This window comes from Solea senegalensis, linkage group LG10 (genome assembly GCF_019176455.1).
Source record: "Solea senegalensis isolate Sse05_10M linkage group LG10, IFAPA_SoseM_1, whole genome shotgun sequence".
In the NCBI taxonomy this organism is placed as follows: domain Eukaryota; kingdom Metazoa; phylum Chordata; class Actinopteri; order Pleuronectiformes; family Soleidae; genus Solea; species Solea senegalensis.
Window position 1 is genome coordinate 6406219 of NC_058030.1, and position 25820 is coordinate 6432038.

Below are 25820 nucleotides of genomic sequence, written 5' to 3' on the forward strand. Positions count from 1 at the left end.
GTCGACTTCATTGAGCAATGATTCCAATTACAAGAATTAGAATAACAAATTGTTGCACACACAATGAATGCTCATGAGTTTGTCCTCCGCATATAACTCATCCTTATCATAAGCCGCAGCACTAACCAGCGACCTCAGTTACCAATTCCTTTCCTCTTGGCATTCATGGTAATGTAAAGTAAGCGATCTTGTTTTATGTGAACGACAATAAAGACATCCTGACTCTGATTCTGTGACATGTGAGAGAGAACGACAGCGCCGCACCTCCTCTGGTCTCTGTTTACGACCTTTACAACATCTAACCAATCACACAGTAATTCAAAAAAACTTACAAAGAGGAACGAGTCTTTTAACTCATGCAACTCATGTTAATATGGGCAGACAGTTTCAGAGATTGTCTCCGGTCATCAGTCACTTATAAAACAAAAATATGTCTGTGCTCATCTGATGAGAGGAGCTCAGCTCAGAGAGATGTTAACCCGATATGTGAGTAGCAGTACCAGTGGGTGAACCACATCTATTATTTGATTTTTCTCGCAATCCAAACCAACTTCAGCTTTGACGAGCATGATTAAGAAATTCTCACTCTGCTGAATGCTCAAGTGACTGATCAAGCCTCGTCCGGGCTGCGCTCTTACAATGAAGTGAATATTTATATGCTGCCCGCAAACCTCTACAGAAAGCACTCGTATTTCACAGCTGAAAAATCATCATCATCATCATCATCATCATAGTCTCACTTGTTCATTAAGATGCCCGCAAAAGCAGGCGTGCAAAAAAACGTACTTAGGTTTGCATTATGGTGCATTTATCCAACTAACAGACCTGGAACAGTGTCACGGAGAGTGAGAGCAATTACACGTGGTGAACAGCTGCTGATGAACGAGGAGTGACGGGCAGTGATGGAGAGAAAATAAAAAAAACACAACCAGCTGTTATTTCTAAAGGGAATCATCATTTGCTTATCACTGCAATATCTAACAGGAGTATCCCACCACTGCATCATCCAGCACTGACGGGAACTCTGTTCTGGAAAGGAGAAAACGCCGTCTTTTTTTGCCAAACAGCGGGGAAAATAGAATAGATAGCATTCAGTTGGAACTGGCTGCGTTGCTTGTGTTTGTTTGCAGGCAGCCGTCTTTTTAAAATCAGTGAGGCAAATGCTTTTCTCTGGGCTGCAAACTGGCAATCACACTGGCACATTACCATCGCAACGGTCACTTCAACAGGCCGCTGAGGAGGTCACAGCCTATCTCAGAGAGAATATTACTGAGATACAATCGTGAAGATCGAGTTCAGAGAGGCATTTTCCTGACACCTGGCATTCAAACGCGTTTTCTGTGCTCGGATTGCAATCGGATCGTGTAAATACGTCTGATCTGTCAAACCACTTCAGGGGGTGGTCCGATGCGTCTCTGCTCCACCCACAACGAATGAGCAGCTAACGTAACAACGGCGACAAAAACTGCGCATTCTCATCTGTTTTCCGCTTCTTGATATGGCAGCACACAGAGGGGGAGGGGACATAAGGGGGGGATGATTGATGTGGACACCGGAGACACATGTTAATATTGGGTGCAAATGCATGTGGTGAAGCTCTATCCAATCGCCCCACTGGCAGTATCCGGCTGTTTGTGTGTCCCTTATCTTATCCGTATCCACTTAATGCCGTTCTCAAACCTTAACCTAACCACAGTTCAAATCTCAGCCCATAAACTTAGTTCCTCAGTTATGAAGTTTCGCCTCATTAGGGCCTGGTTTTAGTCTCCCTGAGGACGACTGGTCCTGACAGGGTCAGTGTTTACACCAGAAAAGGTCACCAAGAGGTGACTAATACAAGTGGGCACACACACACACACACACACACACAGTGTGAACATATTTATTGGAGCCTTCTATTGCTCCCCCAGCACTTTAGCACGGGACCAAAGAGTATATCAGGACACACAGGAGAGATGGTGAAAATGAGACAGAGCAAATGTAAGAGTAAACAAGTGAGTCAGAGTGCATGTGGTGTGGGGTTGGGGGGTGAGACACTTGCTGTTAATGGATGTCCTGCACCTCACACACATAACTCAGCCTCTGCATTCAGTATATACAAGGCTGTCAGGATATCTGGCACATGTTATCAGTGCATCTAGCTATCTTGAGTATATCTGTCATGATATATTCCACGAATGACAGCTTGAATGCATCCCTGCCTTTCTTTCAGCCCTGTTATGACGTCGGTGCTTTGCAATTCAACACTCGCTCTTATTTACTGTCGGTAAATGAAAAAATAAAGTGTTGTATAGATATGGCTCAATTGGCATCCATCCACTTGTCCCACGACCGGCACACTTAGGCTGATGTTTTCTGCACGTTAGAGCAGCATTGTAACTGGGACAGTCTCCATCCATTTGAGCACACTAACTCTATGACCACGCAGGGAAACGTGTGCATGGTAAATGTAAGTCGACAACAGTATATAGTATTATATTTTAGTATGGTTGTATGTATGAGATTACCTCCAAGAACATCTCCATCCAATCACCAACAAGAACAGCCTGGATCAAAACCTCTTTTTGAATGTTCTTCATTCAAACATATGGTCAAGTCAAAGACACTTTAAAGCCTGTGATCTATTATCAAACTAATATAACTAACTAATACTAAAAAATACTAAATTATTAAGTGCTATTAACAAAGACGGCAGCTCCTTTACCCTGAGCTCCTCTCTGATTTGAAATTGAGGCACACAGTCTCAACGCTCTGTGCCATGCTGTTCTGCGAAAGAAACAGATGTTTGCATGAATCTTTAATGCGCGACTACATCGGTGTGCCACCGAAGCAGATGAGAATGAGGCAGATCTCGTCAACACCCGATTTAAGCCGTTTTCACTTTTCAAGTCTCCGCCTATTCAGAATGTCAAACGTCTCATCCGATGGAGTGCACCACTTTAAAATGTTAAAGGTTAGAAAAACCAGAAAAAAAAGAAAAAAAAAAGAAGCAGCTTAGCCAGCATGCAAAATTATTTACATAGCATTGTCGGTCCAAAATGCTAAATTCAGCTTTACACGAAGTAATTATTGGGCATTAACTGACATTTGATTCATTCTCTGTGTGAAACACATGCAGGATATTATTTCTAACTCCTGAGTGATGGACAAAAGTGAACTATCCAAAATTTAAAGTAACTGAAGGCGTGAGTCAAGGTCTAAGCCATATATATATATATATATATATATAAAAAAAGGACTTTCACATTCAACCCACACACATTCTGCTGCATGTCCTAATTTAGAGGCCCCTTCCATGGGTTTTGCATCTAAGCTAAAGGGTATTTTCTTTTCTTCCCACCATGTTTATTTAAAGTTATTTGTTGGCAAAAAATATAATAAAACGATCACGACAAAAGGCATAGTCACCGAGTTGGATGTATGTCGCTTTGCATGGTTTTAAGTTTACAAGTCGCTGTTGTGAGTAGTGGAAGTGTCACTCGGACGTGAAAATATGTGGCATTTGTTATGACATTCAGCTTTGATATGAAGCAGATTCTAACCAAAAAAAACCCGGATAAAATAGCTCTTTGAATGTTATGTGGTGCTCATCAATCAAGTTTAATGTTTTCAGATGAGCAAAGAACCCTTGCCGCTTTTAACAGAGTAGCTCAAGATTGCTAGTTTAGCCATTTTCATGAACAGGTTTGCTCAGCATCCACACAACAGTATAGATCGATTCGATGAACATTTGTTCGTTTGTACAACTTGAAATGCTGTTGGACTTCAAAACAAGATTAAATTGTAAAGTTGATAGAACGACGTTGTCAGCATCGTGTTTTTTTATTGCCGCAAATATATTGTATTTAGGGTTGAATGAATACACAAACAAGTGAAGTTTCTCAGCTTGTCAAACTCAAGTAAATAAGGAAATAAACAGATAACCCTAAAGTCTCTCTTGCTGCTCTGTGCTCCACATCTTCCATATGAAGGATTGCCTCAGATAAAGTCACTCTCTCGTCAGTTAACTCCCTGCTAAAAGCAAATTGGTCTTCATAGATGTTGCACTGCAACTTTGATTTGATTTACCTCCCCTAATGTCACTTGTCTTCAGGAGAACATGTTGTGTTTAGTGTGAGGCCACAACACTGAGCCAGACAAACACACACACACATCCACACAAGTGTTCACTTTAGCCAAAAGAAAGAAGCAAATCTTTCAAATGCAAACACAAAAGAAGACAGCGATTACCTTGCAAAAGTCAGATGAGGTTTTGGAAGCGAGTCTGCAGGTTGACCTCAGTGGGATTCATGAAGATGTCTGCCTCAGCTGTGTGTGGGGAAACAAAGAGGGTTATTCCACAGCTGTGAGGCTTTCCAGTGTCTCACACACACATCAACGCAGTGCACTGTGAGGGAGCCACGCAGCTCCATGAATGACGATGGAGAACACATACGACTTATTAGGTTTGCACACACACCCATTCACATTACGGCACAGTAAATAAGCCTCCCATTCTCAAAGCAGCCGCAGCAGTTGTAGACCCGGGGGCTTACTTTTGAAGACGAATCTCCAGAGCCTCCTCAGGAAAACCCGCACTTTGCCTACGATGTCCAGGAACGAAAACTGTCACTGTCTCTCTGCACACTCAGACGGTGATGCCTGTGATGGGAAGGCGCGGCGCTCCCACACTGAGGCAGGGTAATTGGCTAGAGATGATGGGCCATAAACATACATCACAGGGGCGGCGAGGGCGCCAAGCAGAGGCAAGCGGAGCAGATAGCTAACTAATGCTCTCTCTCTATTGTACGGCTCTTGTTTGTCACATGCACATAAACACACACACACTCGCCATTGTCGCCCCACGTCCCTAGATATTCACGCTCTTTGAACGCATGGACTGGCCCGCCATTATTATCACAACAGAGAGAGAAACTCTGCCACTCCTTTCATTGAATCCATCACCATAAAACCGAGATGGCACACGCTGTACAGTGTTACTGTGTGGACCTTTTCAAAATGTTCTTGGCATCATGTCCATAACCCACAGGATGCTCTCTACTGCCGTTATCATTCCCTGATATATAACAGGCAGTAGCCATTCTAAATGCATCATCACCATAACAGATAGGATGCCCTCACTCTCGCCATTACTACTGCCACACAATGGTGGATAATAGGCTATCAGTTCCCGCCGTGCTATCGCCACACTGCAGACTTTCCTTCCATTACCATAACACTTCTGTCATAATAAGCAGGGGGAGCCTTCCAGTCATGGCCATGGCTCTCAGAGAGGAGGTCAGTCGTGTCAGACTGTTTGCTCACATGCTGGTAATTGGGCGAAGTAAGGCTGGGCAAGGAGCAGGCACTGACACTTCCCTTCCTTCTCAGTGGTTCGCCATGTGAGATGGCGTTTTTTTTTGGTTTTTTTTGCTGTGTTCCAAAGCTGCTGTTTTGTGCCATTTGACGTGCTTTAAAAAGAGCAAAGGAATAATACGTGATGTGGGGAAACAGTGCCAGTTAATTTGGCTCACACAACTGCAGCTGTCTGGACCGTCTCACGATGCTCCAGTATAATGGGCACCTCCTCGCGTACAGCAAACGCTACACGGAATTCTTTAATACCGTGACATTGGATGGGATTTTTGTCAATAAAGTACACTGTGCATTTAGATGTATTTTTCCACATTTAGTTGGACGGCTCTTCAGCCTAGTTTAGACTACGCTATTTGCAACTTAATAATCACGTTGACAATGTTTTTTGTCATCAACAGTGAGCAGAACCTAATGCCCGTGTTTGCATTGCAGTGGAATGCTACGGTATGGTACACATATTGTGCTTTTCCATTGGGAATAGTACCAAAATAACCAAACCCAACTGTTCCATTTTCCGGTAACTTTCCCTTGGGGTACCAGAGTAATGGTATGGTACGGTAGACCCATGTCCAGTCAGCTGATGGGGCGACATCACTCCAATGCGACTGGCGCTGCTGGACATCCTCCGTTGGGGTCGGGCAAAGCACAGACCCCACTAACTAAGTAAAAGTACCAATCTCAGTCAAAACGCAAGCTTGACCAAGGACTTCTCCAAACCGCAATGTACTGTATGTTCTGTGTGTGTACTGTACCCCACCCAACCCCCCTACACACACACACACCAACATTCTTGTCACATACTTTTGTGTCCACGTGTTTAAACGATGAGACAAAATAGTCAGGGCTCTTAATGGTAAAAGATTGCATAATGTGTGACCCCTCTTTGCTGGTCACTTGTGTCGTGTGAATATAAATGGACCGCAAAGACTCCTCACAACATAGCACACTGTGTAATGTGCAATGCATATCAATCCTCCGACTCTGAAAGTTGCTTAGTGTGAACTTGGCTTGCCATGACCACTTTATTTTCTTTTTTCTTTTTTCTCCTGGAGACAAATATCAACCTAAAGACCCTTTCAGTATCTCAGCAGACGGGAACTTCAAGGGGAAGGGTAAAAACAATGGCAGGGGGGGGCAGGGGGGGGTCCAGACGATGCGCTCATTATTCAGGAAGACACTCGAGGCCACAGGAAATAGCACACTTCATTTTTCTTGTCAAACTCCGACCGGCTTAATGGCGTGTTCACAGCAAGTGGGGAGACAAAGGGATGGTGTGGCCAGGCAGGGACGTGGAGGGAGTGCCGATCAAGATGGAGGCCGTCATCACAAAGGCAGCTACCCCACATTCTTCTAAAAGCTGGACCACCGGAGTTGCTGTGGCTGCGGAATGTGTCGGAGCACCAAATAAATATTCCTAATCTTCCTAAAGGTGTAGACAGCAGGTATGGCATGACCAGCTTTGAAAGAGGAAAATGAAATATGGTCCCAATTATGCCCTAACTGTGCAGACGGGCACAGCTGTTCCTATTGTTCCGCCCATTCTACATCCTCCTAAACCTCCTCTCATTACTGCCTTCATTACCAGTGCTATCGATACGGCTGCCAGAAAACCTGGATGTATCCACAACTCATCATCCAAACACCAATTAATCATCTGCCTGGCAATTACAAAACACAACTTCAATTGATTTCTAACACCGTGACACTTTTTCTAATTCATTTATATGCCAGAAACTAAGAAACTAAACCATGCAATGCAATCAATCCCCCCCCCTGCTGCATATATCTGCTGGACTGGAACTGTGTTTTGATCACAGAGATGATGGGGCAGGTGTTGTGGTACAGCCTCGTTCCATTGCCTTATCATCTCCAGGCATGGCATTGGGCTGCTGTGTCAGACAGCCTCCTTTGTTTGACTCCAAATTGGGGTAATTTACTGTCCTAACAGGCAGAGCAGCTGTGGCTTTACAGTGTAGCACCAATTAAATCCAGATGCTGGAATGAAAAGACGAGGCTGAACGTGACTTGGGGAAGAATCACTGATATTGACTCTCGAGCGAGATGCATATGACAAACTGATTTTCCACTGATGTTGAAAATATGCTACTTTGATGAGGATATACGAGATCAGTCGCAACTAGATCTTAAGGAAGACGCTCGGCGTTATTTCTAATAATGAATGCAATTATCTGCCACATTAAACAGTAAAAGACAAATCAGTGGGGACACCTGACAGCTTGCTGCTGGGACAACCACTAAGCAACTCACAGCTAAAGGTACAGCGCACAGGATTACTGGCGACATTATTCATCAGTGCGTCCATAATAACTTTTAGCCTAATGAAAAACAAGGGTTTTGAGAGAGAAGGACATTTCTGTCAACCTGACAACTACATCTGTAGCTTTGACTCATCACAGGGCAGTTCACAGTGATAAATGTTGCTACTACTGGCAGCAACAATTCCCTACGCTGCAAAGAAACCTAAAAAAGGGGAGGGAATAAAACAGACGTTTGTCAGTATGGGAAGTGTTTCAGAGATGGAGGGATTTCCTTGGGTCACATGTCACTTATGACACAAATGTGTGTGTCATTCGATGAGGAACTCAGGTAGTAGAGTATTCAATGAAACTCACAAGCAATCCGTGCTGCAAGGCTACACTGGACTTCACAATCCTGCTCTAGTTTTACTATCGTTGAAGTTTCTCCCCATCACAAAATGGCTCTGACAGGATCATATGAATATGAGCGGAGGATCTAGGGAATACAGGGGGAGCACGTGAAAGAAATCAGGTCACTGGGAAGATTCCTCCAGGGCAGGGCTAACCTCGCCATACTGTGCTTGGCCCCGCTGCCTCTTCAGCCCGGGCTCTCTAGACAAAGAGCCCCGGGGACACCCACAAATGTGAGTAACACAGGAGGATGGAGGCAGAGCAAGGTCACGACCTCCGCTTCAGCTCACAGAGAAACCGCAGACACAGCGACACTTTTTACTCTTTGGCTTTAAATTCAAACCCCTTCAGTTCATTATGCTTCCAAGTGAATTTTTAAGTCTTTGTCTGTGTATGTCACCATTTAATCTATACAGCATGTGCATGTAAGTGTGATGGGTATTCTCCCTAAGGATAATTGTCTCAATGACATATATATATATTGCTGTATATTATTTATTTCATTTTGGTCCATGCAACTGCACACTGCTATAAATCTACTCTGAGTATCTAGTTCAGTAAGTGCTGTTAATGTGTAGTAAGTGAAAGCACAGTGAGGGAATAACACAATAGAGGGTTGAGGGCTGTGTGGTACTGCAGTGGTTAGCCTTGTTGCCTCACAGCAAGAAGGATGGCTGCAAACTCATATGGCTTTGGGCTTTTTTAAAACTTGGAAGAGATCAATATTCAACTACAAAATAAAACCAAATAACTTAAGATAAACAATATTTAGAAATAAAATATGTGAATACTTTAACATGTTTTTTTCACCCCCCCCCGGTGATCAAGGGGCCCCAAGCAACTGCTTAGTACGCTGATGCCTCGTGCCGGCTGTGTCTCCCCATTTGAGTGTGGGTTCTCTCCAAGTACTCTGGCTTCCTCCCACAGTCCAAAAACATGCAGATTAAGTAAAGTGGACACTCTAAATTGACCATAGGTGTGAGTGTGAGAGTGACAGACTGGTGACCTGTCCATGTACCCTGCCTTTTTGCCCGGTGTCAGCCGGGAGTGGCGCCAGTGTCTCCCGCGACCTTAAAGTGTGGAGGATAAAGTTGTAGACAATTAATGAGTGAAGGGAGTGATGAATGAACAGAATGCACTCAATCTGCATTAAAAATTGCACTCGAGCTTCAAAAGTGGCTGAGGTGACGTAGCAGGTGTTCATTTAAGAGTAAGGAATGAACTGCAATAAAGAAAATAATCACACATGTGAGTTAAATACATGGAATATAAATATATTATGGATAGTGTATGTGTATCATTCATGTATTACAAGAGTATAGTATTCTAAAAAAGAGAATACTATAGGACTGACACTATTTTAATTATCAATAACCTGTCAATTCCTTTCTTTTCAAAATAATGTATTGTGATATATAAATAAAGAGAACCAAACATATATTTCACATTTAGGAATATACAGTTACAAAGGGGCATTTCATAAAACAACACTCAAACTGATAAATGCATACTGAACTGTCTAATTTTAAAGCATACGCTGAAAACTTGTAGCACAGACTCACTGTACAGTTGATTGAGCATGAAAAGAATGAATCTGGTGAGAGTTTGACCCCACAGTGCTCGTATCATATTCATACTGGGCATCAGAGAAGCACGTGGCACCTTGCTTGAACGATCCATCCTCTTGAGATGAAATACGGTGGACGTTCACGGATTTGATCATCTTTGTAGCACCGTGCGTTATTAAATTCACGCGAGACACAAAGCTGCTCTGAATTCCATTACTTTCCTCACAGCGGGCCTGACTTCAAACCCCAAAGACAACATAAAATACCTGTTTGCCGTAGCCTTGACAACAGTGGCTGAGCTCCGTCTGTGCTGTAGCCACCCTTTCCCATGCTCTCACTAGGAAAAATGTATGAGAGCAAAGAACTGTGAGGGATCCAACTGGAAACCTCTGCACCGCATGAGGATGAAGAGCTCTGACCCAATTAGCTGCATTTGTTAAATAAAACTCCACTGGCCCTCATTTGAAACACCACATACCAACACAACCCCCTCCCCCTCCTCCTCTGCTAGTGTTTTTACAGTTCAAAGTGATTACAGATTTAATTAGCTGAGGACCTTGCTTCAGGGAGACTCCTAAATCCATATTGATATTTCTGCAGAATTTGGAGTTAGAGGCCTTGGCTTCAAGATGATGACTTAGGAGCAAGGCAGCACATAAATATAATGAAAAGATGATTTGCAACTTTTTTCTTTCTGTTTACTTTTCCCCCCTTGAGGCCATCATGTTCATCATGTTGCAAGATAATGCAGGGAATTATGCAGCAAGCAAGGAGCTGATCAATGCAGTCTCAAAACAGGGCTGCTGTCAAGATAGCAACTTTTCAATTTTGACATGTGAATAGTATCTACAACTAAGCTGCTATAATTAATCAACTACTGTATGTCCCGTGGGCTCACACGGTGGTATAGTGGTAAGCACTCTCGCCTTGCAGCGAGAAGACCCAGGTTCGAGCCCCAGTTGGAACAAGGGCCTTTCTGCATGGAGTTTGCATGTTCTCCCCGTGTGTGCGTGGGTTCTCTCCGGGTTCTCCGGCTTCCTCCCACAGTCCAAAAACATGCAATGTGGGGATTAGGTGAATTGGACACTCTAAATTGACCGTGTGAGTGTGAGAGTGAATGGTTGTTTGTCTCTATCTGTGTGTGGCCCTGCGATGGACTGGCGAACTGTCCAGGGTGTACCCCGCCTATCGCCCGATGTAGCTGAGATTGGCACAGCACCCCCCGCGACCCTCTGGTGGAGGATAAAGTGCTTAGATGATGACTGACTGACTGTATGTCCCGTATGGGTCGTGCAATTCTTGTTAAAGTCACCCATTCAGACTCTTCAAAAGTCCACAGGGGGAAAGTTGAACAATTTTTAAGTGACTGAACATATTTATCGGCTGTATTTTTCAAACCCTACAAAAATAAACATTATATCCACTGAGCTTCAGCATGTAGATGCATACTGTGCAGCCACACATATGCTAAATGAAGAACAAATACTAAATGAATAGGTAGAAACTGTAGATAACTTTAACTAACTTTCTGTCTGGTGATCCTAGTGTGACTTGCTGACTACTTCATAATGTGGCTCAAAAGCTTTTAACACGAGTTTAAACCCAGTTTTCTCAACAACAAAAACATATCCGCTGCCGTTAAAAGGCCCATGGCGCTCATCATGGCACAGTCTGAATAATTAGTAGGTGGCTGCTTAAATGCCACGGGGAGCTGGGTTCGCACTGTATTATTTTCTTCCGTCAAGTGAGTGGAAATGTTCAAAGTGCTACCCACAACGTACTTTTTCACCTGCAGAATGTTGGCATAAAGCTCCGATACAGGGTTTCCACACATGCAGTGGCTGCATTCGTTTGGTTCATGTGCACACCAATCCAAAAGGCTTGGACAGACAATTGTATTTATTGTATGATAGCCTTTTATGCATTGTTAACCAGTTACAATCAAAATATTAGCTGAAATTGTGGCCAGCAGGGATACAGGAAGATATGTTTGAAAGACACATTGAAAAATGATTTCAGATTGAAAGTGTTTTCATGATGACAGGACGGGAAGAAAAAAGCGTGTCGTAAAGCAACACTTTTAGCAGGTGTGCGATAAATGCTCAAATGATTGCTTTTTTTCTTTTTAGCCAAACCTGTTCTCAGAGGACACGGGAGGTATAAGTTTGAACAGGCGGAAAGCGGCGAACTGCAGCTTTCGCTGTGACTGTACAGAGGATATAGGATGCGATGCTGAACAGCAGAGGTAACTCACTGGAGCCGGAGAGGAAATGAAAATGAGGGTGGAGAGTGTGGAGGTGTCAGAGCAACTCGTCAAACTCCCTGTACGTACTATGAATATTTAACTACTGGCACACAGCAGCTTCCCGCCTGAAAGTGCACCTGTGGAGACAGGCGTAGACAAAAAATCAAGACAGAGGGAACAAGGATGGATAGATAGATAGATAGATAGATAGATAGATAGATAGATAGATAGAATCCCTCACTCCACATAGGAACCTGTCTCAGCCTTCATCTCCATGTTGTTAATTTCAAAAGGCAGGCCTGACAGAATTAGATCTCCCTTCACAGTTGACAGTGATGTCTCCTAGCACTAACAGGGCCCGGATCGCCCCCACAACACAAGAGATCAGCAACCCATATCAGAGCAGCAGGTACAGCCCAGGACAGACTGCAGGACTCAGACTCACAACACGGCAAACAGCCTGAACAAACAAACACACACACATACACACACACAAAGAGACTGTACAGTTCTGTGCAAAAGTCATAAGGCCACAGTATTTAGTGTGATCTACACTTACACTAACTCGAAATAAACTTATTTTTCAATAAGAAAAAATATCTGCTGTGAAAAAGGTCACCAGGTTGTTTATGACAGTGTGTTAATATACTGTATGAGAATAACAACAAAGCTGGTGGTGGCCTGGAAAGTGGCCTTGTTCACATAGTCATACTAAAATGTCTCACTCGTGTTTGTCCTGCTCTGAGTCTAAAATATGACACAGTCCTTTTTCTGGGAGACCAGTTTGAACAAACACATGCTTTGGTTTGTCAAAAGATTCAAAAGTCTCTTGACTCGGACAATTGGAACCCATTGACTGTTATGATTTAAAGAAGCTGCGCTGTGCGGATCGATAAGTCCACATCGGATGAACTGAGGTTTACAAGGGCAGCCGAGGGAGGAGGAACACTAAAACTGTAAATCTGACCAGAGGCACTTACTTCCACTCTGTATCCTATGGGCCATTATTGGTAGGTGTGCTCACACATCAAAGCGGCAGGGGTCTTTGAGGCTAAAAAGGAATAAGAAACAAAGGACCATTAAATCACAGTGAGAGACTCTGCTTTGAGCAACAAACATGAACATGCACTTAAACACTGCAGAGTATAAGGACTGAGTTTAGGACCCAAAGAAAAAGACAGAGAGAGACAGAGAGAGAGAGACAGAGAGAGAGGAGTGAGGGAGAGAAAAGGAGCATGACATTGATTTTTCCCCCTCTGAAGTGCCAGTTCATCATTCTGTGAGACACACTCTATCGATCCCATGCCTTCAGTTTGTTTGTAATTTTGGGGGCTCAGAACATTCACAAAGACAGATCCTCTTATATGCCACTTGCCTCCCAGATGAAGAATGGAGGGATCAAAAGATGCGTGGAGTTGACCTCTTTTTTGCTAGGTGCTCTTTTGTGTTTTTGAAGACGGGTTTTTGAAAGGGAACGCAGTAAGCGGCAGTGTTTATTGGAATAATAATGATCACCATGTGTCACACATGAGCACTTAAACGGTGATTTCTGAACCATACCCTTATATGCATGTCCACAGATGGGCAAAAATGAAGAAATTCATACACCTCATAATTGTGTTGCATTTGAAATCTGCAGAACTTTGAATGGTTTTTGCACTGCTAGTGTCCTTGTTAAGGGGTTTTGGTAAAGACCCACAGCAAGCTAGTGGTACTGCAGTTTCCAGGGATAACTTGGTACTACTTTATTTGACTAATATCAAAAAGGGGATTTTACTTCCTGTTTGCAACACATTTGTGCTGATGCATTTACCACCTCGCCATAACCAACCGCTTCAAAAACGTACACCGAAGTGCACATATCGCGTCACATAATCGCAGACTCTGTATACTAGTGGGTCAGGGTCCTGTAGTATCCCACTTCACCATCGGGTGGCGGTACAGGTCTGGGTGCAAGGGAATAGGATGCATTCCAACCAAAGAAGAAAAGAACGATGGTACACTATCCCTCAACTGAAATGGTCTGCTTGAAAAACAGTAGGAGGCGCCACGTCACGGTGGGGCAGAAATTCAGTTTGCTGATGTGTGCTGTCCACGCGAACCCAACAAGCTTTTTGCGCACGGTTCCCAAATCGGGGCTACACACACACAGCCTGTGCGTTGATATACTGAACGTTATATTAGCTCATCTGTAGTGTTCCAGTCTCCTGTACATAGTCAATCATGAAAGTTAAGAGCGTCCTCACATTATTGTAGGAGCTATTCATTACCATAATCGGCCCACTCTCAGCTCAGGCCTAAGGCAATTGCCTGCTTTGTCTACCCTGTTGCAAATCCACTAGGGGAGAATTCACCATATTTCAGTGCAAATAAATACTTCTCTCCTGCAGTGAGGGTTGTTCACTGCCAATTGTTTGTCAGGTTCTTCTAGACATGGCAGCACCATTCTTTTACTGACTGATCATAGCTTCCAGGGACCTGAGAGACAACCGCCCACATACAGCCTTACCTTTACATCACATGTGCACTTTAATATCCCCCCCCCCGCCCGTCCTCCACACTGACAAAATTGGAATGCTATGACCTCAGCAAACCATCAGGGACACCAAGAGAATACCTGAAGGTCATCACACAGCAAACAATGCGGTGAGCGCTGGAAAACATCCTTTAACTAAGGTTTCGATGGAACGAGAGAGAGAAAGAGAGAAAACCACAAACACCTACTCATGCTGAGAAAAAAGACAACATGTCTGAAGCGAGCCAGGATTTTCATATCTTTATATTTCCTATTGTTCTGTCATTTTGAGGACAATTGAAATGTAATGTACTCAGTGTCCCTGTACTGGCAGTAATATTGTCATATTTGTTACTATTTTCCTATGTCTTATAAAGTATTTTCTTTTTTTGCATATGGAGATTCACTATATATACACTTATAACATTTGCATAAGTAAATGAATCTGGCCAACAAATTTGTTGTCAAAGAAGTAGGCATATCCATGTTAATTCAAATTAACATGTTTATTTCCTGCTTTATAAAAACAAAAGAGTAATGTAGAAAATTCAGTTATTTCCATTTAAGACCAAGAATCCAATGTATTGTCACTTTAGTTTTTTACTCTTTCTTTACAGAATAGGGCATTTTATATTGTGGTGGAGGTAGACGCTCTCTAAGCACTTTCAGGGTTTCATCTGTGTCTGGTTAGGGTTCAACACATGGGATTTGCATGTGTGACAAATTAATCCAGTTGCAGCGCCACTGTGTGCAGCACAGACCTGCTGATTCTGGGTATTTAGTTAGGTAATTTAAAAAACTAGTACGGTAAGTGTCGACATGTCCGACAGAGAAATACAGAATCTTCATACCAGAGACAATTTCCTTGAAAATGGGATCACTGGAAATTTTAAAATCTAAATCCCTAAAGGGATTATCCTTCAAACACAGAGAGGATGAGTGCCAATTGAACAGAGTCCTTTCATGCACGTTGAGAGCCAAACCTTACAGATGCTCTTATCATATTTCCTGCCAAAAGGCAGTCTATGTGGGGTACTTCTTCATTTCCGTACTCCCTTGGTTTTTAAAATGTCATTTATGTCTAATGGTCGTGCTCATTAGCTGCATCTAAAAAACACACTCTGGTCATTACCAGCTACATTTGCAGTCAGGCTTCACGCCGAAATCACTTGTTTGAGTCATCTATCACAGGCCTGTTCCTTGGCAGTTGGATCCACAAATGACAAAAAGTGCAAATCTTTTAATTATCTCCGACAATCTTTATCTGCTTACATTGCTAGTGCATGTGTTTTGACATGGCCGCTTTATCAGTGTAGCAAGAAACCCGATCTGATACAACATCCATCACGTTGAGGCGGCCAAGGCCACTTGGGGGACTGTACACAGGCAGAACTGTGCGGAAAACAGCGCCTTTCCCTGGGTGTGGTCCTCCTGTGGACGGGCAAAGAGGGAGAGGGGAGAGTTGTGTATGTATGACGGAAATTGCCATGGAGACAATAGCACTCAACTCTCTTTCATTATTTACTTGTACCACTGTCAGATATGAGCAAATGTAACAGGAAGGCTTTGGTATGCTGGGAAAAAGATGTTCAAGGAACTCCCTTCAGAATGAAGATCAGAAGTTCATTTCAGAGCCAATTCCATGTCAGATCGGCTTGGGACTGAAAAAAAAAAGGATGCTGTTTCTGCCCTAATACAGCAAAATAAATAACTGCATTAGAATCACACTATTTCTTTTGACGGGTGTTGTGTGGGTGTGCAACAACCTGTCCAAGTACAAAATACAGAGAGAGAGAGAGAGAAAGAGGTGGGGGGTTGAATACTGGCTATCCTTTGTCAACTGCTCAGTGCCATTTAATGGCGTGTAAACCCCTTTGCTGTAGAAAGAACGGGGAATTAGCATACTGAGTGGATTACAAGATTGCTCTGACTCCTGGATTAATGTGTGCACTTAATCTTCTCTTTGCCAAGCGATTCTTGGATACAGAGCTGTGCATAGGGAACTCATTTTCCCACCTTCCAAAAAAATCAAAGAATAAACATGAGAAGCGATTTCTTCCCAAACGCACTGTACTGCTGAAAACGTCCATCGAGAGAAAATACTAAATGATCCGTCCTCAGATTGAAACGTGTAGAGCACAGCAGTGGTGCCTCGATAACAAACTGGCTTGAAGAGGTTGCCAAAGCCTCAACATGAGGGACGTGGTCTTCTCCTGTGCTTAGTTTTAACCGTGATGTTACATCACAGGAGATCATAGATCCAAAAACCCCTTCAGTCTGTCCATGTACTCTTTGATGCACCTTTCAAAAGGATCACCTGAAATCCAATACTTCCCCGACCATTGCCTAAAGATTCCCCCTTTGTTTAACTATGTAGGTACTGTCTAATGCAGTTTGCTCTCAGGTTCCCCCCACAGTTGGTAGACGGTATTGTTTGTTGCAACTGTCGTAAAAGTTGCGTTTGCATTTGCTGACCCGCCAACAATACCAGTGAACTCTGTAGCGGGACTTCAAATGTGCAAACAACCATGTCTTCAGGCCACGTACAGAAGCCAATTTCATAGCATTTTATACAAATTGGAAGACATTGTTTGACTTTTCAAGATATTACAAACAAAACTAACCAGAAGTTACATACAGACCTGCTCATTCACTTCGATTATTTGGTTGAAATCCTACATTATGTCGCTTTAAAAGGTCCAGAGTTTAGAATTCAGGGGGGAATCTATCAACTGTAATTGATCTTCATTGCTTTAGGATGAGCCCTTTACATTACACAGGAGCGAGTCTCTTCTATGGAGTCTGCCATGTTTCTTTGCAAAAGGTATGCGGTCGGTTGAAATACGCAACTTCATCCTTAGATTACAATAATTTCTAAAAACTACTTAACAATCGCTATCTCGCAAAAAAAAGGAACGATGCAGCATTTTGTTTGACATGTTTGCCCATCCTCATTAGGGAGGCTCCACACACCACTGTGACCAATGGATGCTTTGACCAGACATTGACTTTAACCATAATCTTTTATTCTGTGCCCCTTTACAAAAAGGGCATTAGGTAACACACACCCCTTAATTGCTGCCTTCTGACTATCTGTACTTTGTGTGATATATATGGGCCTGCATTCCACCTCTCCAGAAATTCGGGGTTTATCTGCTATCTCTGCAATCGTTCCCGAATCACTCTACCTACTGGCTGTTCGGCTTTGATAGGATCTGCACTGCACTGCTCCCGACCTCACCTGCAAATCTTTCATCCTGACTGTCAACCCAGAAATGAAAAGCGCTAATAACCTGCAACGTTAGTCTCACATGGCCTTCAAGAACATCCAGGAATACTCACAAACCTAAAGCTAAGCACGCTGTGGCAAATAAAACAATGTCAGAACCAGAGATGCATTCATTCCCATTAGGTATTCATTGGAAGTCTAAGCTCTTGCAAATAGCAACGCTTAACTCTAATATCTATGCAGTTGGTAGCCATATGCCAGTGAACCATCATGTTGTAAATAATCTTTAAAAACAGCTTTGGACAGCTTGTCTGCCTCATAGAATGTGTGTGTAAATTGGCCCAGGAGCAATAAGAGAATGCATCATTCCTTCCCTTTAAATATCAACACAGATAAACATGTTCTCAGCAACACTCTGCCTCTGTCCTCACGGATAAAAAGGTTTCTGGATACACTGCTTCCAAAAAGTGCTGATTCACTGCATCATGTCAGAAGAGAACAGATGGTTGAGACACACTTTTGCCTTCCATTGAGATGACTGATCACGGTTCTTACAGCTAAACCGGCATGCTGGCCACACTGGGCTTTTTTGCTGCATATCAGGCCTTCTCCGCTCAAGTCATTTGTCGTGGATTTAACTGTATCTGAAATTGAGTGAGCATAAGAATGAGACAAAGAAAGAAAGCCCAGATCCCTGGACACATTAAGAATGCGTTTTCTGCTCCCAAATCAATAATGCCTCATTGCCTTGAAGATCGCCAGTACCGCCATCACTTGATTTCTTCATTCATTCTTCTCAATGAACTCAGTGTGGTGATCCAGTGTTTTCAATCCCATCAGGCCTCCCTCTACCTTGCAGGTCATCTCATGGGAGGTTCTTTAAACTTGTTATGGTCTCCTTTAACAATGGCAGCTATCTGCACTAAATAAGTGTAGAGAGTAACTCCTGCATTCTACAACCCTGGAGTATGCCGTGCTGAACTACATCACCAGCAACAGTCTTAGTCATCTTAGGACTGTTTTATTAGTCCTTTATTAGAGTCGTGTTTCATTAATGCACCCGGTTGAGATTGACCCACCCATTGCTCTGTGACTTCTCTTAAAACGTACTTCCATTTGCTGGAATTCCAAGGCGTCCTGCGACTCAGCAGGGGTCAAAGCGCCACCTATCGCATCGCAGAGATTTAATATATCTATTCACTCTCCTTAATTAGCGACATTGGCCATTGACCACGGGAGGATACAGGCTTTCAGAGAGCTGCCATCACTCCTTGGTCGCTCTCCAAAGAGAGAATGGAGAACTCGAAACATCCTCAGACATCAGAGAGCGACAAAACCTCCAGCTGTGAGCTAAGCATTGGAAAAAAAAAATATAGACTGCGGAAATAGCCTTAGGGAATAAATGAATGTTGCCAGATGTAGTTTTCAAGAGCTGGCTGTGATAATATTTTCATCTACATGTGCTTGTTAAATACAGCTGGATGCTTCTTTTTAGGCGGAGTCATAAATTAGAGCAATTTGTATGTTTGTCCAAATCATCCAGTGGTTTCCCAGAGCTTCATAGGAATCTTAATGAAGCCTTTTTGTCAGGACGGTCTTAAGGAGACGGCACATGGAGCCAAAGGTGATACAGTCGGCGAGTGTCTTGCAAGAGTGTGGGTTCTTGCTGGAATCACTTCTGCTGAGCATAACAATAAAACGTAGCTCAATGTGAAGCCCTCGCTCAGCAACTTTCATGCTGGCACTGCGAACAATGGGGTCAGAGCTTACAGTCATTTTTGTACTCTCCACATCAATATATGATGCTTCACTGGGGGCAATGAGAACCTGTCCAGACTTATAGATGTGGTCTGTCCGCGAACACACCCTCCACGCTCATCAGACACCTTTCGACCCTCTAACAATGTAGGGTGTAAAACAATGGGGGGCCTTCATCATGGTTCCATCCCATACTCAGTTCTGGTGTATTACTGCTAATATACCATCTGCTTCCTTGGGTGTCTCCTCATTAAATATGGAGGAGATAAATAGCGTTTCTCACATCTGCAGCACAGCAGAGGTGATGGAATAATTCTTTTTATGTAGAAAGTAAGAAAAAAAAACCTCCCAGGGAACATGTCACAGTCATGTCTCAGACTCGTTTGCTTGACTAGCACTCCGAGTGTCATGATCTGGCTCGTGGCGGTCAAGCGGCCACCGCCTTCAGAAGCACCACCCACCCGTACGTCTACAGAACCGTCCCCCCGCATACATAATTCAACGGATTATTGTTTGTGATTCAACAAGGTCGCGAGGGAGCGGAGGCGGCTTTGTCAGCAAAGGTTTCATGTAGCATCTCGTTTTGAAATGGTCCATATTAGTCGCTTAGGGTCGCTAGTTCAGAGAGCCTGGAGTAACGCCACCATTCTAAACCCACCAGTGATGCACCATATTTTCTCAGATAATTTAAGTCTACATTACTGTCACCAGATTACGAGGACATATGTGTGTGGGTGTGTACTGTATATGTGAGAACTAAAGCGAAAATAAATACCCACTCACTTGATGCTACTTGAATATGTTTAATGCTTCTTGTAAGCACTTACTTCCCACCCAGGACCACACATCCCATGTACATAGGCTAAGTGGTAATACTGCTTTTGTTGGTTGTATTATTAAAATGTGTTTTGGAAAGACAGGTGCAGTTAATCCCATTCCTCAACATGGGCTCATCTTAAAAGGAATGGATGAGTGATTCAGCGGTTTTAATAAACCCAATTAAAACACTGAAGGACGATGTGTCAACGTCTTGAACGTTCAATCTCTTGGCAGAAGACCGGCTATGTTATATGTTTGACGATTGCACAGGTGCTACTCGCTGTGCTGGTATTTGTTCAAGCGGAGCAGTCATTCATTTCTTCATACCTGCATACATTTGGCATCTGGTAAACATTTGGTATTAGGCCGCTCCAAACACAAACCCCACGCAATTCCTCTCCTGTTTATTCTCTCCACGTTCAAACAAATAATAATAAGTATACTATAGCCCACTATAGCAGGAGTTGATTGTCAATAAATTGAAAAATTGAATTTAAACATTATCTTTTCTCGAATTTCAGACTTCTTCAGACAATATTTTGAGCTGCGAAGAGCTTTCATGTGTTTTTTTCTTTTCTCCACCGCTGGACGCATTTTTGCAGATGGACACATGCTGTGTGCAGCATCCACACAAACACCACAGACTACATTTATGGAGGCGCACAGTATAGCAGAACGCTTTACTGAAAGCTCTGAACAGCAAACGGCTGCTGAAGTCAGCGTCTGGCAACACAACACAGAGCGGACAACTTGTCATACAAAAAGGGCAAAAGCCGTGCTTCCATTTCCTGCTACTATATTTCCATATCTTCCCTCGTCTTTGTGTGCTCACACTGCAATCGTCTGAGCACTGTTAGTTTTTTAACGCCCTGGAGCGAAGACATTTCATAATTTATGATACATAAAGTTTGTGAGGGCTTGTCCCTTAAATATAGACAATGATGTACTACCAAATTGGAGGATAAAGCGGTAGAAGATGGACGGATGTATTTGAGGTGAACTTTTAAACAGGAGGTAGAGAAGTTGTGTGTGACATCATCGAAAGTAGCACACCACAAGTGTCAAGACCAAATGTTTTTGCCCGTCATGGTGCTGTTTATGGACATCTGTCTGATGCTGCCGCACGTTGTGTTCTTCATGGAGAGGGAAAAAACACACATGACCTTTCTCCAGCGCAAACCAGGTCACAAGGGTTGGGTGGTAAGCAAATTGTGAATCCCTCTCTACATTTAACTTCTGTATTTGGTATTATATGAATGAATCATACGTGATGTCACAGGGCTACGAGGGACTGCCAAAATGAATACAAATCTAAAAAATCTAAATAAGCTTCACTAACAGAGGCAACAATAATCCAACGGCGAAAGCCCAGTGGTTGATCCAAGATTGCCGAAGAACTACAGCAAAACTGAATGACAATGGTTTGCTGCAAATAGTATTTCACTGCTGAACAAACTGTGAAACAATTCACGGAACGTCTGCGTGTGTGAGAATGCACTTCACAATATCTAGAGCACTTGTATGTGTCTATTTGTGTAATGTGTTGTTATTTGTAACAAGTGTTATTGATGTGTCGGATAGACGCTGTTAAATGTCTGATTATGTTCTGTGTGGCGCACATAAAAATGTCAGAATAGTTCATAAATAGGTAAATAAAGCCATCTATCTGAGAGCGTTTATTTTTATTTTTGCAACCTCACAGTTCACTCTCGCTGCTTCTGCTCGCTCCTCGCGGTGCCAACAGATGCTTCTTAGTAAGAAAAAAAAAAAAAGCAGACCCAGAGTTTGTTGAGAGGTTGTTGAGGAGTCTTTCTCTTCCACTGCCTGTCTCCCTTCTGAAATCTGCAGCCTGGCCACTGCACTTGCCCCTCCACCCCAATTTCATCATCTCCTTTGCAGTACAAACAGTTGAGGAATTGCATTTGCACATCGTCTTGTGCGATGACTCCCTTTCATGACTTAACCAGATGTTCTTATCTAAAACAGCAACATCAGGTGTTTCTGACTCACTTAATGTGCCGTTTTGTTTTTTTTTGCCCTGTTTTTATTATTTTTCTGTCCCCTGAGAATCGGTCACGTGACGATGTTATGTCGATAAACTTTATTAAATGTCAACTCGTGGGTCGACAGTAAAGAAAATCATTACACGAGAGAAACTGAAAACACCCACACAGACAGATGTGTCAGACAAAGACTCAGTTAGATTAAAATTGGTATAGAAACTGATATATGTCTTTTTTTTTAGAAGCCACAGGATACAGTGTTGATCATATTTGTTAGACAAGAGCCACACGACGGTAGTAGTGGCTAGCACGGTTGCCTCACAACAAAAAGGTCACCAGTTTGAATCCAGGTTAATTGGAAACTAAACTAAAATAAAGCATTAGACAACGAGTGAATGAACATTTACCAAACTTAATGAAGAATTAGTTTTGTTGTGTGGGACCATATATTTTTATTTTAGGAGAATGAGCTGCAACAAAATGTTATTTACAGATGCTTCACGCTCCTTTAGAGCTATGAAGAGCCAAAAAGTCATGCGTTATCATTCTCTGGCTTATTTGTGACACGCTAACACACAGTGCAACAGCGATGACCCGTCTTGCCCTGCAACGGCTCCTGAGTGACCCTAATTACAGTGTTGGCTTTGCTGCCAAATCATCTCATTGGAAACCAGCCACAGCTTTGGCGACCCCGGCATTCGAGCTGTTCCCAATGGAAAGCAATTTAATGCTTGGCTGCTCAAAGACCAAAATATATGCAGCACAAGAAACCCCTCAGATACTGTAAATTAGAGCAGGTAAGTGGCCGCCGAAAGCCTTTATCTGTGGCCTGATGAGCCCCTCTGTCAACTCACGGGTGATATGAAACTCCACTGTTACAAAAAGCAGTTGAATTATGTCACCAATCGGCAAGTTGTTTCTCATGGTGGGGACTACATAAAAACCAAACCTACCAAGTTTCTTAAAGTAAAATAAACTCTAAAACTTGCTTTTCTAATCATTTAAAAGTTATGGAAATGTCCTCTTCTAAATTAGACCTTTGAAATATGACCCAAGCACTAACAGAAATATCAAAGTTATAATTTGACAAGCACCTCTGTAAGACAAGGCCTGAAAGGGAGGTGAAATAATAATAATAATAAAAAAAGAATGTATTATACATCATAACATAATACTGCATGTACTGCCTTTGGGGCACCTAAGGGTCTGTTGTTGATGAATCAGCTTTGAATATATTTGCAACAAAAAACTTCAATATTCTTACTTATTCTCCCAGTCTTTCTCTGTATTCCTCACCTTTTCAGATCAGCTACAAGCACCTATGAGAAATTGAATTGAATCATTTATTTGTATAGTGCATTTAAAATGTTGTTGTCTAAGGTCTAAGAGTTAATATACTTGCCCCACCCCAAATCCCGAAATGTCTATTGTGTGAAAATCCCGAGATCTACCGTTTGAAGAACGTCAAAGTGGCTGCTGTGATATCGATCTAGGACTGGGCCTATGATTCAATAACGAAATATATTGTGTCATCATTTTCCCCGATAGCAGTGTAACTTTGAAAACAACACACGTTTGCTGTGGTTGTTTTTGTTTCCATGTCATGCCAATGGATAATTCACCTTCTGGTACAACATACATTAAAGGTAAGTGCAACAGATTTACAGTTTCTCTTGGAATATTCATTTTAAGAGCGCAATTAAGTGCTTTCATTAACTTTTACTCAGTTACTGACTGACTTGACTTGATAATATATTTGGCCATATTGCCCAGCCATATAGACTAATGTGTGGGTGTGGTTTAGGAATTTCAGATGCTCAGAACAACCAATTACAGACCTGAATCCATACGTGACTGACCGTGATAAAAGTCTTTTTTTGACGTACGCTATACAAAAAGGTGGTTGAGGTGCAAATCAGCCGGGGTTGAGAGGTCCCTCAGCTAGAGCTAAGACCGCGATGACCTTTAGATTGAAACAATGTCCCGGGGAGTCAAACCCATTTACCACAGCAGCTGTACTGGACTGAACCCTGAGAATCCATCTCCTTAGATTAGCCGACAGCAAGCAGACCACCCAGTGGAGCCTGCCTCAGTGGAGTGATGCCTGTGATGCCTTGAAGCAGCTTCAACTATGTAATCCCATTTGCCCTCCAAAGACTGCAGCTGTGTCTTCTTACACGCCTTTTAGAACTCAAAACTGCACACACACACACACACACACACACACGCAACAAACGAAGAAGCCGAACGATAATCACTTTCAGATTGAAATCACAATTTGAAAAGATGTAAAACCAAAGGTAGCAAATTAGGATGTATCTCATGCAGCAGAACTGATCACAGGTTATAATGATAATAATGGTAATTCATATATTTAACCCTTAGTGCTATTGCCACTCATGTGGATCTGTGCCCGCAGGTGCACCCATGGTAATTTGCCGTGGGAATAATACACAATTCCTTATATGGACATACCGGGGGAGAGTGTTTATAGGTCACATATTCAGGCTTTAAAAAATGTGTTGAGTCAAAGTTATGATTCATTTTAAATTGCATTTTTAGTAGTGATATAAAGTTGCAATACTTCTGCAAAAATCACAAAATAGAGCCAAGTGAACTTTGAACTGTGAAGTGTTTCCAACTTTCACAACTTCAATCCGATTTTAAACACTTTGAGTACTTTTTGCCGCGGTGTGATATAGTTGGTGAAAATGAAAGACATTCTTCAACAGATTGCCTTGGTTGTGTTGAAAAAAGGATATAAGCCACTCTATTATTGCACATCCTTAACATAGTAATGGGAAAAAAAAGAGTTCTAAGGGTTAAAGGACCAGTTTGAAGGATTCTAGGGGTGAAGATGCAAAATCTGCAACAAAGTGAATACCTTTTCTTTCATGGTCATCATTCAAATGTATAGAAACTGTGGTGGCTTTCACGTAGTACATAGAAATTCCTAGTCCGGTCCATTCTAGACTCTACAAGGGCTGCTAGGACAATATGGACTAAAACAACAAACATATCCTGCTATATGTTGGCTGAAAGGTGATAAACCTGTTATACTCTAGACCAGGGGTGTCAAACATATGGCCCGGGGGCCAGAACCGGCCCGCCAGAGGGTCCAATCCGGCCCACAGGATGAATTTGTTAAAATTTCACACTAATCTAAACGTTATGTCAAATGCTCCAGATACCCGTGACTAAATGTTTGTGCCTTTATAGATCCAGTGTGCTGTGTAAATAGTAAATTTAGGCATGATATTGTTGAAATTGCACTTATATTTCTCAAGAAATTTCATGTTTTGTAAAATTATCCTTCATTAAATGTAAAACAAAGGAGAAAAAACAAAGGGGTTCTTGTTGTTCATAGGTTATTATGCTATTATTTTACTATTTTTACTGGTCCGGCCCCCTTGAGATCAAATTGTGCTCTATGTGGCCCCTGAACAAAAATGAGTTTGACACCCCTGCTCTAGACTCTGCAAATGTCTCTTTGGTTGAAGAGACTGTCCTCCAATAAAACGCAAATATAGGTCGTATGCAGGAATTACGACTATGGTTCAGTCCCTAACTATACCACCTTTTTAATAAAAATTTTTAATTTTTACTACATAACCCTGTCTTTTTTGCCCTAACCCTACCCTCAGTAACATCTGTGCATA

The 25820-nt window shown here is 42.5% G+C and overlaps 1 protein-coding gene across 3 annotated transcripts in view; it reads right to left on the reverse strand.

Moving 5' to 3' along the window:
• mgat4c (mgat4 family member C) overlaps positions 1–25820 on the reverse strand; it is a 101841-nt gene that overhangs the window by 44362 nt on the left and 31659 nt on the right. For 2 of the 3 annotated variants that reach the window (XM_044036975.1, XM_044036977.1), the window contains one exon: positions 12818–12888. In XM_044036975.1, the coding sequence (XP_043892910.1) occupies positions 12818–12842 (25 nt within the window). In that variant the 5' untranslated portion in view covers positions 12843–12888. Of the gene's footprint in view, positions 1–4230; positions 4309–12817; positions 12889–25820 lie in introns of all 3 variants that reach the window. The other variant, XM_044036978.1, reaches the window with a different exon arrangement.